The sequence below is a fragment of the Aythya ferina genome, assembly GCF_964211825.1.
Source record: "Aythya ferina genome assembly, chromosome: 19".
NCBI classification, from domain to species: Eukaryota; Metazoa; Chordata; class Aves; order Anseriformes; family Anatidae; genus Aythya; species Aythya ferina.
Window position 1 is genome coordinate 1,765,710 of NC_140309.1, and position 17,676 is coordinate 1,783,385.

The following is a 17,676-nucleotide window of genomic DNA, read 5'->3' on the forward strand; positions in this document are numbered from 1 at the left end:
AAGGCCTGGAGGGGAAGACGTACGAGGAACGGCTGAGGTCACTGGGCCTGTTCAGCCTGGAGAAGAGGAGGCTGAGGGGAGACCTCATCGCAGTCTACAACTTCCTCGTAAGGGGGTGTCAAGAGGCAGGAGACCTTTTCTCCATTAACACTAGTGACAGGACCCGCGGGAACGGGGTTAAGCTCAGGCAGGGGAAATTTAGGCTGGACGTCAGGAGGGGGTTCTTCACAGAGAGGGTGGTTGCACACTGGAACAGGCTCCCCAGGGAAGTGGTCACTGCACCGAGCCTGTCTGAATTTAAGAAGAGATTGGACTGTGAACTTAGGCACATGGTCTGAACTTTTGGGTAGACCTGTGCGGTGTCGAGAGTTGGACTTGATGATCCTTAAGGGTCCCTTCCAACTCAGGATATTCTATGATTCTATGATTCTATGATATAGGGAATAATTGTTCCTGCAGCAGCAGAAAGGGAGGGAAAAAGGTTAAAACCATGAACGATGTAAAGTACACAAGCTGGCTAATTGCCATTTCCACGTGATGGCTGATGAGAAAGAAAAAATGTCTCAGATTTGACCTTGAATGCATTTTTCTCACAAAAAAAAAAAAAAAAAGAGAGATGCCACTGTAGGCACCTGCTCCTCTCCTGTAGCAGCAGGAGCGGAGCAGAGCCCTAGCAGGCTCAGCTCGTAGCTGCCTCTGCTGCCCTTTGGGGGACTTTGTTTCATATTGCACAGCTTCCTGAACATTCACTGAAGCAGAGCCTGAATACTGCTGTCCCACCTCCTGCATCCACCCCATCCCCAGCAGGCAGCAGCGTCGCACCACCCCGTCCCCTCCAACCCACACCTCCAAATGTGTCAACTGCAACCCGTGCATAGCCAAAATCACAAGTAATTTTAAGGGGATGAAAGACCCAGATGTTGTTAAGCAGATGTTGTCTTCTTTCTGCTCAGATTCATTTGCTCGTGTCCCCTTGCAGCCAGTACCAACCTCTGCATCTCCAGGTGACAGCTCAGGTGAGACCAAGGGCCTCAGCTCCCCCACACCCAAGGCTCCAGCAGACCTCGCTGGGCTCAGTGGCTCTGATACTTCTGACATTTCTTTTTCCAGGGGCAGGAGACATTCAGTGCTTCAGCAGGGAGAGTTTGGGCAAACTGTTAGTGTATCTGGAGGCTACCAGAAATCAGGGTGTGGGTGAGAGCCCCTCCTTAGACATTTCCAGCTTTTGCTGGATGACTGCAGTCAGTGTAATGTAGGAAAGGAATCTCCTAACACCTTGCAGGAGCTCAGCCCCACGGCTGGTTTGAGTGCACTGGGAATAAGACAAAGAAGAAAGAAGACATGATCTGACTGGAACAAGCACGGGATGTGTTCCTCAGCTTGGCATTTGCAGCAAACTTGGACATCTCCGTTAAAAAAATAAAACTGGAATGCATAAGCGGAGACTATCCCTATTTCTAGCTGTGGCTCCTCCCCTGTGTATTTGGCCTCCCTGACAACTCAGTAATTCAAAGCACTTCTTTTTGAGCTATAAAAAGTGCCTGAGTGGTAATGCAATTTCTGGGAAGACAAATAAGAGGAGAGCACGCATGAAGAGTGCAGGGTGAGCTCGTGGGGCTGGTGAGGAGCAAGTCATCCAGCTGAGGCCAAGAGCATCTTACCAGCAGATAAAGGAAGCTAGGAGCACTTTGTACCAGTGTGGGAGAAAACTGGAGCTATCTCCTAAAGGGGTTAATGCTGACCCTGACACCAGATCCACACTTCCAGCTGAGCCGTATGAACCATGAAAGCTCTGGGTAATAGAGTGAGGCCACAGAATTCAGCAAGCCCAGAAGTGCGTACCTCTGCCCTCTCCAGAGAAGTGTTTACCTCCACAAAAGCAGTCAGGCCTTGCTGACAGTAGGAACATTTCATTCCCGTTTGTGAAGTAAACAAAGCATTCCTTGCTGGGAAAACACAGGATCTCCACCAGGTTACGAACTGGGAACAATGCCACCAGAAGAGATTTTCCCAGGCCACGCAGAAGTCAAGAACTTCCTCTGCCTCCACCTCAGCGCTGCCTTAAAACCTCAAAAACCTTTACTCATCACTCAGAGGTGGAACATGACTGTTGTTGGAAGCAATTCTGAAGGCTGTACTGCTGAAGTGAGCGGCCCACGAGCAGTGGCCTAGTGACGGTGTGCTCGGTGTGCTGGTGACCACAGCTGTGGTGCTGAGGGACCCGTGGGGGTGAGCATGGCCGCTGCCCAGCCCTCTCGGCTGTATGAGCGCTACCAGTGCCCAAGCAGGGCGTGATTTGCTGTTCAGTTCTGCGGATCACAGAGGGTGTGCAGAGCCCCACCCTGAATCAGTGGGGAGCCTTGTGGGCAGCAGGCCAGAAACCCAAGGGATGCATCTGGCTTGTACAGAAGGTGCAAAAGGCTCTTTGTGACTCCTTCCTATGGCCACTGCCCTGAGCTACACTCGCCCCAAATGCACAAAGTGCCTTCCGCACCCAGAGGTCAGAGCCAAGTGGAGCTGCCAGCCCCAGACGTGTCTCCAAGGACAGGCAGTGCACAGGGTGGTGCTGTGGGCCCGGCCTCAGCGCTGGTGCCACAGGGCGCAGAGGGCACTCAGGCACTGCAGCATGTCCCCAGGGAAGTGTGGTCACGGCTGTCAGTGTTCAACAAGTGACTGGACCGTGCTCGTAGATATGTGGTTTAACTTTCAGGTTGCCCTGCATGGAGCCAGGTGTTGGACTTGATCTTCAGGGATCTCTTCCAACTCAGGATATTCCATGGGCTGTCTAGTGGAAGAGGGACAATTCCAGGCTTCCCGCAGCAGCGTGCCCCTGTGTTGTGCCATGAGCACCTTGCAACACTATTTGCGCTTACGAAACCCTGTATTCTTGCTCGCTTCCACGTAAAAATAATGTCTGGAAAACACTGTTTTCCAGCCAGCATCTGCTAATTAAAATAAAAAGCAATGCCATACACTCTCTAGAGAGCCCTGGGCTGCCTGCATAGAATAAAAGAGACAAATGTTAACAATAAATAGCAAGTCTCCAGCCTGGCCCTGATGAGAAAACCCTCTTCTCCCAATGAGTCCCTTTGTTTACTGCAACTTGCCTCTTCTCTGCATGGTAAATATTTAATGTGCCATCTTCAGCAGCCCAGCTGCTGGAAGAATAGTGCTGTTGGGGGTGCAGGGGTCTGTGCCTGTACAGGAGGAGCTGGGTCACTTGGCAAAGCAAGAGCCAGGGGATAAAAACTGCAGGACCTCAAGGAACAGACTCCCCCAGGCCCATGGCATCTGGTGCTGTGGGACCGATAACCACACAAGTCTGGTCCATCTGGGAAGAGTACAGAGCAATGCTGTTAAATTGGGATTAACTGTAATTACATAAAGCTGGGTACCAGTCATACTATGCCGAAGGCAGCAAAATTATGAAAGTCCTGGAATAAAGTAATCACAGCTTTGGTAATCTGTTTTGTTAGTTTGGTAACAGCAAAGAAATAGTCTTCTCACTGCAAGACTAAGGATGGAAGACCTGGGCAACTCAAGTCAACCTGGCAGCCTGAGTTTCATGACCAAGCTACGAAAAAAGGCTGGTAACCTCACTATGAGCTGCATAAAGCTTACTGAGTGCTGGAGCTACATGATTTCACAGTAGCTGCTGAGAAAAAAAAGAGTGTTTTTGTAGTTACCATGCTGATGCTTTTTGCTTTGATGGGAACAGAGAATGCAATGATGCCTGCCTGTCCCAGCACCAAAGCAGCATGCCTGGCTCAAGGCACAGCAGGAAAGGGTTCAGCAAGCATGTACTGAGCCCCACGGATGGCACAGACACAGCTGATGGACATACTCACCTTGAAGCCCATGGTGGGGGCAGGGAACACCTGGGATCTCCCCTCTGCTGGCCTGAAGGTGATGCCAGAAGCCATGAGCTGGGTGTGCAGCCTGGCATGAGGCTCAGCCCAGCCTGATGGTACAGCCACGGCCACGGCTGCCCCACAGCCTTTGTGCTGCAGAAGTTACACAAGGAAGCTGCGCATGCTAGTAAGTAAAATATTAGATGTCCGCATGCAGCTTTGAGCCAGTAACTTCACCTTCTGCATGCAGACCAGGGGTAATTTACCTCCCACCCTGATTAGCCGCAAACAGCAAACAATGTACAATGCATCCAGCAGCAGCTGGGGACTCGCACATCCGGACTAAAATACCGTCTGTGCTGCTCATTGCATGTCCCCTTTGAACAGTCTGTCCCCAGGAAGATTTCCTCTTTGGTGAGTGCAGAATAAATCAGGTGAGCCTGTGGCAGTGATCAGGACCAGAATCCAGCCTTTCTTCCACTTCTCCCACTGCTGCATTGCTCTCGTTGCCATCTTGGCAGCAGCAGAATCCTGACTGCTTGGTTGAATTCTCTGCACCCAGTAAATGCTGGGTACTTAGGCACGGCCCTGCACACCTGCAGGCTGCTGGCAAAGCACCTGCCAGCAGAGCCTGGGGCACCTGGCGCTGTGCTCACCTCTCCTCCAAATGTTGCTCACTGTATGCTGGTATCTGTAATTATCAACGTTCTTAAATAAATAAATAAATAAATAATATAAAAATATATATTTTAAGGTAAACTGTCAGATTTGCGTAAGAATAAGCTTGCAAAGATGCATCAACATCTGGCTTAAGCCCTATTCTTGCTTTCTCTGAATCACAGATCCAGACAGGTTCTGGCTCAAATACATCTGCGTTTCAGAAGCCAGAGTCTCTGGAGCCTCAGCCTCATGCAAAGGCTGGTGCTGGTTTTAGCACGCAGTTTTCTTCCTCTTTGAAGCATCTGAAGCCAGATGATTACAAATATAAGAACTCAAACTATTTTGTCCTGGATACCTTTTAAAATGTTTCTTTCCAGCTGCCAACCAAGCAGAGAAGACAGTGAGCTGCAAAACTGTGGATGAGCGATGAACATGGCAAGACAAGAGCAGCAGCTTCAGCCCTGTGCCCCTGCTCTGCCCTGAGGTGTTTCCCCAAGCACCTGCAGCCCTGAGCAGCAGGAACCCAGCCCTGTGCCGCAGACCTGGCACCTCCTCATGCCTGGCACCCGCTGCCTCGCCGTTACCCACTGTCCCCATCCTCCCCTTGGTTTTCTGGGCTCAGGGTTGCTGCCACTGCCAGCCAAGGGGACAGCAGGTGCTGAGCTGGGGATCAGGCTTCTCATGGCTGTGATGTCCCCCAGCCCCGTCCTCCTGTGCAGTCCTAGGTGCGTTCTGGGGCAAGCCCCCATGCTAGTTGCCAGCTGGCCCATAAATGTCACATTCCCACCTGAAGCAACCTGGCAGCAGGTGTCCCCACCTTCTATGCCACACCTATTTATTGTCCTGGAGCTCAGCCACTTTTTGAGTCCAGGATCACAGAAAAACCTCAGTTATTTCTCCCCCTGCCCCTTCCCCCACCCCCCCTTTTTTTTGTTTAAATCCCAGCTTTCATTAAAGAGAAAGACAGACCTCATACAGCTAATCTGGTAAAAGACAAGCTATTTTCTTTCACACAGATGAAGCTGTGGGGATGGAAATAAGTTTCTAAGTGAGACTGAAAAGAGCCGAGATGACTCATTTCTTTGCTGCTGAAACTGTATTCACTCCCAAGCACCTCTAATTCCTATTAAAATAAAATACACCAAGAGCATTGGGGAACACTTGGGACAAAGCACAAGAGCTCGTTTTTTCCTGGAGATGAAAGAGCAGAGAATTAATCCCCTGTATCACCAACTCCCCCAGGATGGGCTCAGCTGGCTTCATCCCTCACTCTCCACAGACAGAAGCTATTTTTTCCTGTTCTTGCCAGTGTCAATATGTTTCTTTAAATATCTGTTCAGAGAGGCTATATATATAGGAACACTCTGGTGCTTTTGAAAGGAGCCTCATTTCCTGTGCAAGAACTTAAGATCTTGGCAAAACTGCTGGCGGCTGCAGCATCTGAACCACAAAAATTGTTTTCTAAAAGTGAAGATGTCAGAAGCAAAATGGCATTTCCTCTGCGATGGCAAGCTGCACTGAGCCACGTCCCAGTTGCCGTGGGTGGGGAAGGGACACAGTGTTCCCCCCACAGTGGCACGGCCAAAAGCGGGGATGCTGCAGGAACTGCCTCCCACCTGCACTGGGCCACGAGCCTCCAGCAGCTCCCATGCCAGCGGGATGAAATAACCCTACTACCCTCGACCCAAAACGAAACTGGCCCTTGCAGCCTGCAGTGCTGTGTTTTGGGCTTTTCAGCAGCAGAATGGTGGAAGCCACCGCAGAATAACGAGCTGGTTTTGGTGCTGATTTGGGACAGTGGGGTGGCATCATGCTGCAGAAGGCAACAGCAGTGGTGCTTGTACCCACAGGAACCAGCACCAGGGCAGAGCTCTCAGGATGGAACCGAAGCTCTTGGGTCATGCAAAGGAGGAATATGAGGATCCACAAGCAGGCAATTGCCTGAACCCACAGAGACCCCAGGGACCATGAGCTTACAGTTTTGCACCATGCTAGTTACCTTGGAGGGTACAAGCAGCAGTGAAGACAGCTCAATGATCACCTGCAACTGCACATATGACTTCCCAGGGGAATTACTTAGTTGTAAATTGCTATTTTTGGTGGTCCTGCACCAACAACATGTGGTTCTAAGGACCCAGCTATAGCTGCAAACAAGAAAGAGAAGGTGGATGCAGTGGGCAATCAACAATCCATGTTTCTCTTTGCTACTGGGTGCCCTGCTTAGAAAAAAAAACTTGCAGAGAAGATGAAGTGAAAGCTTTTTAGATTTCCTGGAAGAGTTTTAAACAAGAAGTGTCTTCTCCCAGCACTTGGCCACTATCAGGACAAACCACAGTGGACGAATGCCCAAAGACACCTGATGGGTAGTGGATGTGGCACACAGCTATGACACATCTCCTGACACAAACCTCAGGGGATCTGTCTCTGGGGATGAACACAAAACTTCTGCATCTCTGCTCAAGCCTTAAGGAGCAACGGAAACCACCAGCCCTGTCCCAACCTGGCTGTAACCCAGAGGGAGAGCTTTATAACAGGACAGGAACATCATCAAAGCCCAGCAAGCCGCTTCTCACTGTTGCTCTGGGCACTTACGCCCACAAAGGAAACTTCCCCCATTACTCCTTTCTGAGCACATTTGCCCCTCTCCAGCATTTGGTTTCCCAAAAGCGGAAAGGGACTTGTGCAGGACCCTAAAAGGCAGTGAGCCAGAATTGTTCTGGATGAGGAAGGAAACTTTCCCATACATTCAGGTTTCTGGATGGTGATCGTCCCTACCAGCAGTGCCAGGGATGCTCCTGGAGCTCAGAGCACTGCCAGCATGGAGGGGCTCCCGGGTCCCCCTGCTGTCATCAGAAGACCCCACAGGCAAGCTGTGAAGCTACAGTGGACAACAGCAGTGCACCAGCCAGCATATGGCACAGCACAGGTGACAGCACTGTGCTGGCATCTCAGCGGCCATCCTTTGGAAGGGATTGGGGCAGAGGTGGCTCGGCACATCTACACAAAGCCAATGGCTCTGGGAAGTGCCAAGGCAGATGGTGCGCAGCAGCAGCACCAGGAGGTTTTTGTGTCCTGCTGTGATGCTCTGCACTTAGTGTCATCTGTGTGCATCCTCCCTACCTCACAGAAATCCTTCTTCCTTCTGACACCATTTCTGCTCTCAAGATCTTGTCTCATCTAAGTGCTGAACATCTTGTCTCCGCCAAACCAGCACATTGTGTCCACGCAGAGTGAGCCAGCCCCATCAAGGCACAGAAACGTCCACAGGGGACAGGTGCAGGGAGAAGCGAAAGGAAGCCCAAGCAGGGAAGGGCACCCACCTAAGCGAGCAGGTCTTAGCTTCAGAAGCTCAGTACAGAAAGAAGAATTTGCAGAGAATGCAAACTTCACAGTAGGTTAGCAGCCACGTGAAATAAAAGCATCTATCTCAACATATGGTAGAATTTTCACTTTTGGTGGTTTTTCTCCTTGCTCAGACAGCTTTGCTCTGTCCGAAGATTTATTCTACTGAGGTTGAAGCAGTGAGCAGCACTGAATCCCAGCAAGGGAAACACTGACAAAAGGGAGAAAGCTGTTGCAACAGCCATGGCAGCAGTGCACCCCATATGGCCATGCACTGGCAGGACAGCACAAGTGAAGGATCTGGCATCCCTGTTACTCAGCTTTCCATTAAAACAACCAGCAATGACAGTAAAAGAAAAGGGGAGCAGTCAGGCAGGTGCCAAAGCCAGGGAGCCACGTCTCTGGGGCTCGTGGAGCAGCTACCACCCAGCAGGGAGCCAGCCAGGGCCAGCACATGGCAGCAGCGTATCAGAGACATCATGTTTTGCTGTGCCCTCACGTTTTCCACATTTGCATCACTGGCAAAACTAAGACACAAGCACACATGAAGAAAAGAGACCACCAGGAAAGTTATTTTGACATATCCCTAAGCCAATGGACATCAACAGGGCAGACCATTGTGCAATGTGATGACAACCACAAGAGCATCCCACCATGAGAGCTTCATATGGCGCTTTTTTTTACCAACCTGACTCTTTGACCACAGAAAATGGGTGCTACCAAACCCAATTAGGTGTCATCCAGGCTCACTGGAAGCCTATTTTGACATGCCTTCTATCTGTAGGGGCTCTTTTAGCCCAAGATATTGCTACTGCTGCTATGGGACCTGCAGGTTTTGGAGGCAAGGATGGAATGAGCCTGTGTGCATGTGGAAACCTGGTAAAATCATAATTTTGAAAGCCATTTGAGAAAATGTATGAACCTTTGTAAAGAAAAGTCACTTTCAAAAAAAAACAAACACCAAAACCCAAAAAACAAAACTCAAAAAGCCACCCAGCATGAGGTTTCTATAATAAAACCTCAAAAAGAAGAAGTTTGACAAACACTGTGGATGACCAATGTGTGGAAGATCCGAGCAGTGCCTGTGAAGTTCCCCATACTAGAGAGAAAGCAAGAATTATGCAAAAAGTAGAAAGGAGTAAGCCAGGAAATTGCAGAGCAGAACACTCACAAGAACCAAAAGTCACACAGGGAACGAGCCAACCCTTCGAAGAGCACCTCCGAGAAACACATGCCGTGTTGTTTCTCATCAGGAGCCTTCCTCTGCATAGTGCCACATTCCACGTTAAACCCTTAGTCGCATAAGAAACAGTGTGGCCAGCAGGTCGAGGGAAGTGATTGTCCCCCTGGTGAGGCCACACCTTGAGTACTGTGTTCAGTTTTGGGCCCCTCACTACAAGAAGGACATGGAGGTGCTTGAGCAGATCCAGAGAAGGGCGACGAAGCTGGTGAGGGGCCTGGAGAACAAGTCCTACGAGGAGCGGCTGAGGGAGCTGGGCTTGTTCAGCCTGGAGAAGAGGAGGCTCAGGGGCGACCTTATCGCTCTTTTTAGGTACCTCAAGGGAGGCTGTAGCGAGGTGGGGGTTGGCCTGTTCTCCCACGTGCCTGGTGACAGGACGAGGGGGAATGGGCTAAAGTTGTGCCAGGGGAGGTTTAGGTTGGATGTTAGGAAGAGTTTCTTTACTGAGAGGGTTACGAGGCATTGGGATGGGCTGCCCACGTGAGTGGTGGAGTCACCATCCCTGGAGGTCTTTACAAGACGTTGCGATGCAGCGCTCAGTGACACGGCGCCCCCGGGCACCACAGCGGTGCCGAGCGCCGGCGCGAGCCCCGCCGAACATGGCGGCCGCCGACCCCGGCAGGAGGCTGGCCCCGCCCCCCCGCCCGGCCCGGCCCCGCCCCGCCCCGCCCCGCCCCGCCCATACCTGGGCGCGCTCGAAGCTCTCCCGCTCCGCCTCCAGGCCGCCGCCGGCCGCCCGCCGGCCGAGCACCTTGGGCAGCGGGTTGCCCGCCTGCTTCATGGAGCTGCTCACGCGGTCCATGCCCCGCCGCGCCCGCCGCCGTTCCGGCCCCGCCGCGCCCTCGCAACCGCTCCGCTCCGACCCGCCGCTGTCCGTGCCACGCGCCATTGGCCCACCTACCTGTCACTCACGAACGGGCCCACCCCACCCACACCGCCCACTCCCCGCCCCTTCGTTCTCATTGGCCGCTCCCAACGCCAGTCAGAAGGAGCCTCCTCCCCCCCGAGGGCCGTCCTCGGGCTGGCGCATGCGGCCAGCTCTCGCACCCCCCCCCCGTCACTGGTCGGACTCCACGCCACTCAACGTCAGCTCCCGCCCCTCCGCGGGAGCCACGCCCCTTGTCCCGCCTCTACGGACAACAATAACTGCGCGCGCCCCGCCCCCTGCTGGTGCCCTGCGGTGATTGGTTCTCGCACCTGCCGCTCACGGCCTCTGCCCCTCCCTCCCCTCCCGCCTGGCGCCACCTGGCGGCCGGGGTACCGCTGCGCAGCGCCCGGCCCGGGCCCGAGGGTGGCGATGTCCGTGGTCGCGGTGTCTCCGAGGCTGGATTATCTCTGGATGATCTCTGACCTTGGCAAAGGGCAGCAGCGGGGCTGCGCTGGGTTTGTGCCAGACGGGTTCCTGGGTCTCAAAAACCAGCCGCATAAAAGCAGTGTCTCTGTTTCTGGTGGGATGTAGCTGGGCACAGCTGTCTCGTCAGCTGCTGCCTGTTGGAGGTGACAGGACGATCTGGGAGAAGCTGCTTAGGATGTGGGTTGGGTTGTTGTGAGCTGTTCTGCAAGCAGTAATACCCTGGGTAGCTCACTTTTGTGGCTTTTCAGCTGAAACAATTGCACAAGTGCCCTCCTGCAGGTGCCCTGTGGGACGTGTGAGCAGGCTGTGCAGTACACCTCACAGATGTCCACACTTGTGCCTTGGATATCAGATTCTCAGCTGCTGGAAACGGCATGCACTGTGTGTCCAGCAAGGCCACCTCCTCCCACCCCAGCTCATCTTGACTCCCTGTCTGCATTCTCTCTAATGCACTTTCTGGAAACCTGCCTCCTTTCTTGGGGCTGGTCCCAGAGGAAGTTTAATGTGTTTAAGTCAGCCACTGTTAGAGCAAGATGATTAATAATTGAAGAAATGAAGTCATTACCGAATAGAGATGAAGAAAAGAAAGGACAGAGGGACACAAAAGGAAAAGGAAAGAAAGGTCACACCCCTCTGCGTGGCTAAAGCCATCCTGTTCCCACATGGCCCCCCAGCAGGCAGGACTGGATGCTGGAGGGCTAGATGCACCTCAGCCCTGGGCTAGTTACCCCATGGCTGTGAGCTGTGCTCACTTCTTCCTCTTACTGAAGAGCAGAGTCAATTCCTCTCCTTCCACAGCCAGGGCTTGGTGCTCATGCTGGGACCTGGGCTGCTCCGTTCTCTTGCCCAGCTCCAAGAGGTTGGGCTGCAGCCTGGAAGCAAAGGGCAGTGGGGCAGCCTGTCATGGGGATGGACAGCAACTTCCCCACTGTCACCCAGCCCAGTGCAGTGGATTTTGCAGATCTGGGGCAGGAGGCCTTGATGTGTGTCTGGGGCTGTGGAGCATGATGACCTGCCTTTCAGTAGCTACCAGAGATGCCTGCCACCTGTGCGTCTTCTGTAGCATGAAGACCATGGGTCTGGTGTCTGCTGGGACATGGGCAGGACCATGTGTCCCCTCTCTCCCTTCCTTAGGGCAGTGCAGTGCTCAGCAGCAGGTGACCCCTGGTGAGCGCTGGCTCAGGCTGGGCAGAGGGGACAGGGCTGGTCTGTGTCTAACTGCAGGGCTCTGCAGGGTGGCCTCCCCTTGCTGCTCAAGCGCTTTGAGGCTCCGTCCATCCATAATGGCCCTGGAGGATGCTGCTCCCTCTTTGCTGGGACAAGGCTTCTCAGCTTGATCTCAGCCCTAAGGACCTCCAAGCCACAGGGAACAAGAAATGACAGGAAAGAGGCCAGAAGGATCAGAAGGGATGGAAGGGGCTGCGGGCCCTGACTGGGGTGGAGGAACGCTATGTTCCCAAGGGTTTCCAACTGCCCTCCCCAGCCAGAGCTGGGAGACTCCCAGGGTCCCACTGCCACACTCCCCCCCATCCCCCCCGTGGCCTGGCCCAGGCTCAGCGAGAGCACAGATATCCCTTGTTTCAGCAAGAAAACAGAGGCACAGAGAGCTCCACAGTCCTTCCTCTGTTATCCAGCTGGCTGTACTGGAGCAGGCGGGCACAGAGCTCTGTGCAAAGATCCTGCCGCTCTCTTTCCCCCTGGAGGTGAGATCCCAAACAGGCCTCCATGCTTCAGTCACCCTTGTAGACACCCCAAGGCATAAGCCCTTGAGCCCACCAGAGCGGATGAGCTGTCCCTGGTGGGCATATCTCCTGGAGGGCAGTGGCTGAAACAAGCCTTCCACAAATGCAATCATGTAACCAGAAATACAACCCTGGTGATAGGGTTATTTGCTCAGACCCTGGGACAAAAATGTTTTACAAGCCAAAGTGCCCCCCTGGAGCAGGGTGAGGACAAAGTCTTGGGTGCAGGGCAGTGGTCCAGATCCAGCAGGAGTGTCCCTGGTGGAGCAAAAGGCATGTGGTGTCTTCCCCTGGGGCAAGTAGAGCCTACACATGCAGGCTTTATAATCTTTTGATTCCATTTTTTTAATGCTTTGGGCAAAAGAGATGCTGCTGCTGAATCCTTGTCAGCTAGTGCCATCAAAGTGCCTTTGTGGGAAGCAGCCCTGGCCAGCTGTGCAAGGTGGTGAGTGGGGAAAGGAAGACAAGAATCTCATGCAGGACTGCCAGCTCCCACCTGGGAGCAGCCAAGACAGAGCAGCCAGTTGCAAGGGTCTTGGAGAGCTTAGCTATGGAGTGTGAGGGCACCATGTGGTCCTTATCTCCATCTTGAGTAAGCTCTGCTATTTGCGCAGGTTTTTCAAGGAGGGATGCAAACCCAAGCATCACCAAGCCTCAGCAGCTGTATCTGCTTATCCAAGAATCCAAAAGCAGAGCTGAGCATGGTTTGTAGATGGACTTAAGGAGAAGACCCGAATTCAACAGGAACCTTGGGCTGCAGTGCTGCTGGGGTGGCTGCCTAGGTGAAGAACTTGCTGAGGAACGGGGCCTGGAGGTGGGAAGTGCTTGCCATCTGCTGGAGAGCTTCCTCACTGCAGGGCAGCAGCTCGGCAGGAGCTCAGCAGGAGCACTGAGACAGGCACCCAGCCCTTGGTTGACCATCTCACGTGTGCCACTTGTGCCGGGGGTGGGAAAGGCTATTCTCCCCCCAGGGTAGGACATTAAAAGCTTGCTTTGCTTCTGTATTAGGAGTCAACCTTTGACTGCCAGAACGTGATCACTGAGAAAAGGTTTTCTGTGTATGACTTGGGGTGCGCAGGTTTGTGCGGAGGACCTTGTGCTTGTTGCAGAAGAGCATGGGCAGTGAAGAGACAGTGGCTACAAGAGAGCACGGGCTGTAGATCCAGAGAGCCAGAAGTTATCCCTGTCTTCTCTTTATGATACTGTCACCAGAGCTCATGTGGAGCACTGTCCTTGATTTTCTGCATTTGTGAAATCCTACAGTCTGATCTGCAGATATCACATGTATCTCAGCATCAGTGAAGACAACAGGAGGACAAAATACCATGTAATGTCGGGTGTTCAGAAATATCAGGTGCTGAGTATCTCAAAGGTGACACACATATGATTTCCTCTTAGTTTATCTGAGCTGCAGCTGCTGTACCTAAAACAGTCACTCAGTGCTACAGCTGCTGGGCAAACCCATCTCATCTCCGGCCAGGTTGGTGCTCAGTGCTGAGGGCATCCTCAGGTAAACCAGGATACACATGCATGGCTGTAATTTGGCAAAGGCAGCCTGTCCTTGGAAGTGTTACCAATGTCTGTGGGGGCCAGATCCTGACAAAGCAGCTGGCTACCTCCCAGTCTTCAGTGGGGCTTGTCTAGGCACCCTGAATTTATCTTGGCAAATTGCACAAACTGCAAGAATATATTTTTTCCTTGAAGTGTGCTTAGAAACTGTTGGTGTCTTTCTGCTGACATTTACCAGAATTACTCATCCTGATATATAAATTTTCATCCAAGAATTTCAATGCAATTTCACAAGAAGCACTGTAGACCATACAGTCCTGTAGGACTGGCTGGAATCAAACATGAACAGTCCCAAACGATGCAGACCAAGGATCCATCTAGCCCAACACTAATGTCTCCAGATGTGGGCAGACTCCTTGAAGAGAAAGGAAAATGTTTGTGCTGACTCCCTTGAATGCACGTGCAGCCTCCAACCATTCTCATTTTACAAATCTTCTTGAGCTTATCACTTTGAAATTCATGCCCTGGCTCAGACACATGGATATTTCCTTGTGTTCTCCATGTCCCTTGGCAAGATCTCATCTGAGATCTTGCTTGTCTTTCTCAGAATTGCAGCACCCTGCAGTCTGACTTCCCACATGCTCCGTCATGTTCCTTCTGTTTCTTACTGATTTGTTCCCAGTTTAAGCCCAATTTCCCCACAGTAGTGATGTAGCAGCTTCTGGGGCACTGGGATAATGTGACCCTCAGGTGAAACTCCAAAACTGAGAGACAGTGTGGTGTGGCAGTCTACCTTGAGGGCTAAGAAAAGACTTTCTCCTGCATCCCAAATCTGTTCTGGTAATGAATCCAAAGATACCATGTGTGGTTTCTATTGAAAGCTGAAACACACCATACGGCAGAGGTTTTATAGATTCCATAAATAGCTACTATTTAGGATGTATGATATAGAGGAGGTTTTAGAAATCAAAATATTTAGAGATTTGCGTTATTTGTCTTGGCAGGAAGGAGCAGCCAAGACTGAAATTCAAAATTGTCCTTCAAGGAAGGAATGGAGTTGAAGAAAACAGTGAAATGGGGAAATAGCAGAGGTGTCAAAAGCTCCAAGAATTCCCTTTGCAATGAATGAAATCAGGAGACACATTCTGGTATATCTGAAAGGATCACAAATTCATTCAAAAATCTAGGCACATATATATTCCTGATAGAAAATATTGATTTTCAAAATGAATCATGACATTTCCATCAAAACCATATTTGAATATTGCAAGAACATCCAGAACAGTCAGCTAAAAGCAGCTCTAAGGGGGCTGTGTCAGTGTGAGCTGCATTAGCAAGGACGTCTCCAACTCATTCCCCAGCCTTTTCTCCTCCTCACAGTTTTATTCTAGTCCCCGCGTGGAGATGTGCAACAGGTGTGTTAATATTGGTCAAGATATGAAATGTGTGTGAATGCTGGATGTGAAAGCACTGGTAGAAGTGGCAGGAGCAGGAATATGAGAGCAGCAAGTATTAGTAGCACTTAGGGTAGCAGGTCATCATGACTCCAGTGCATCACAGTCTCCATCTCTCCTCTCCTCTCCTCTCCTCTCCTCTCCTCTCCTCTCCTCTCCTCTCCTCTCCTCTCCTCTCCTCTCCTCTCCTCTCCTCTCCTCTCCTCTCCTCTCCTCTCCTCTCCTCTCCTCTCCTCTCCTCTCCTCTCCTCTCCTCTCCTCTCCTCTCCACTTGCAAGCTCCAGGCCCAGAATCAGCTCTTCAGCTGGTCCAGGGAATCTACTTAATAGAATAACAGAATGGTTTGGGCTGGAAGGGACCTTAAGGATCATCTAATTCCAACCCTTCTGCCATGGGCAGGATCACCTCCCACTACATCAGATTGCCCAAAGCCCCATCCAATCTGGCCTTGAACACTCCCAGGGATGGGGCATCCACAGCTTCTTTGGGCAGCTTGTGCCTCACTACCCTCTGATTGAAAATTTTCCTCCTAAAATACCTAATCTAAATCTACCTTTCCTTAGTTTAAAACCATTATCCTATCACTACTCTCCCTAACAAAGAGTACCTCTCAGCTTTCCTGTAGCCCCCGGTAGGTACTGGAAGGCCACTGTAGGGTCTCCCTGGAGCCTCCTCCTCTCCAGACTGAACAACCCCAACTCCCTCATCCTGTCTTCACAGGAGAGCTGATCCAGCCCTCCAATCATCCTCATGGCCTCCTCTGGACTCGCTCTGACAGGTCCATGTCCTTCTCGTGCTGGGGGCCCCAGAGCTGAACACAGGGCTCCAGGTAGGGTCTCATGAGAGCAGAGCAGAGGGGGAGAATCACCTCCCTTTCCCTGCTGGCTGCACTGGTTTTGATGCAGACCAGGGTGGAGTTGGCTTTCTGGGCTGCAAGTATACATTGCCAGCTCATGTCAACCTTCTCATCAACCAGCACCCCCAGGTCCTTCCCCTCAGGGCTGCTCTCAATCTATTCTACGCCCAGCCTGTATTTGTGCTTGGGAGCACCCTGGCCCAGATGCAGACCTTGCACTTGGCCTTGTTGAACTTCACGAGGTTCACACAGGCCCATCTCTCAGGCCTGTCCAGGTGCCTCTGGATGGCATTCCCTTTGTCGTGTCGACAGCACCACACAGCTTGGTGTCATCCTCAAACCTGTTGAGGGTGCACTCAATTTCACTGTCTATGTCACCAACAAAGATGTTAAACAGTGCCGGTCCCAATACCAATCCCTCAGGAACACCACTCATTACTGATTTCCACTTGGACATTGAGTCATTGACTGCAACTCTTTGAGTGACACCATGCAGCCAATCTGGACCACTTCCCCCCCTGGGAGTTCCTCCTCTACATTCCTACAAGGCCACCACTCTGGGCAGTGGTTTCTCTTTTCTTAACCATCCTTTCCAATAAAGGAGATAAGTCACTTTCTTCATGGACCATTACGAAAAGCAGCCTGCTCATATGGCTGTGGCCATGGTTGTCCAGTGCCCAAATACATGTGCTAGCACCACGGGTAGTAAACTCTTCCTCTGCTTGCCTGAAACTTCATCCGCAAGCCTAGAGGTCATCAGAGTCCTTCTGTGGGGATGTGACATTTCCAAGACGAGTTTCCCTGCCAGTGCAGTGACACCGTTCCTGTCCCAAACAGTATCAGCTGAGCGAGCAAATATCTTCTGTATGTGTGTATGGCTGCTGTGACAATGGCAAAGCAATACCAGGAGGGTGTTAATTCTATGTTGCTGGGCCATATAATCATCTAAGCCAAACTGCCAAGCCAACACAGTCATGTGCTTCTAAAGCTCTTTGTGATAGTTAACGGCCAATTATCATGTCCATCAATAACATAGCAGTATTTTAGCTGTCACTGGTATTTCACAGAATCACAGAATCATCTAGGTTGGAAGAGACCTCAAGATCATTGAACCCAACCTCTGACCTAACACTAGCAAGTCCTCCACTAAACCATATCACTAAGTTCAACATCTAAACATCTTTTAAAGACTTCCAGGGATGGTGACTCTACCACTTCCCTGGGCAGCCCATTCCAATGCCTCACAACCCTTTTGGTAAAGAAGTTCTTCCTAATATCCAACCTAAAACACCCCTGGTGCAACTTTAGCCCATTCCCCCTTGTCCTATCACTGGGCACATGGGAGAACAGACCAACCCCCACCTCGCTACAGCCTCCTTTAAGGTACTTATAGAGAGCGATAAGGTCACCCCTGAGCCTCCTCTTCTCCAGGCTGAACAAGCCCAGCTCCCTCAGCCGCTCCTCATAAGACTTGTTCTCCAGACCCCTCACCAGCTTTGTTGCCCTTCTCTGGACTCACTCGAGCACCTCGATGTCCTTCTTGTAGCAAGGGGCTCAAAACTGAACACAGTACTCAAGGTGCGGCCTCACCAGAGCTGAGTAGAGGGGGACAATCACTTCCCTCGACTTGCTGGCCACACTGCTTCTTATGCAAGCCAGGATGCTGTT

The 17,676-nt window shown here is 51.7% G+C and overlaps 1 protein-coding gene across 1 annotated transcript in view; it reads right to left on the bottom strand.

Moving 5' to 3' along the window:
* HIP1 (huntingtin interacting protein 1) overlaps nt 1-9,922 on the bottom strand; it is a 49,866-nt gene extending 39,944 nt beyond the window's left edge. Inside the window, exon 1 of the mRNA XM_084492742.1 lies at nt 9,779-9,922. Coding sequence (XP_084348868.1) covers nt 9,779-9,895 — 117 coding nt within the window. The 5' untranslated portion in view covers nt 9,896-9,922. The remainder of the gene's footprint in view (nt 1-9,778) is intronic.
* Nucleotides 9,923-17,676: the final 7,754 nt, after the last annotated feature.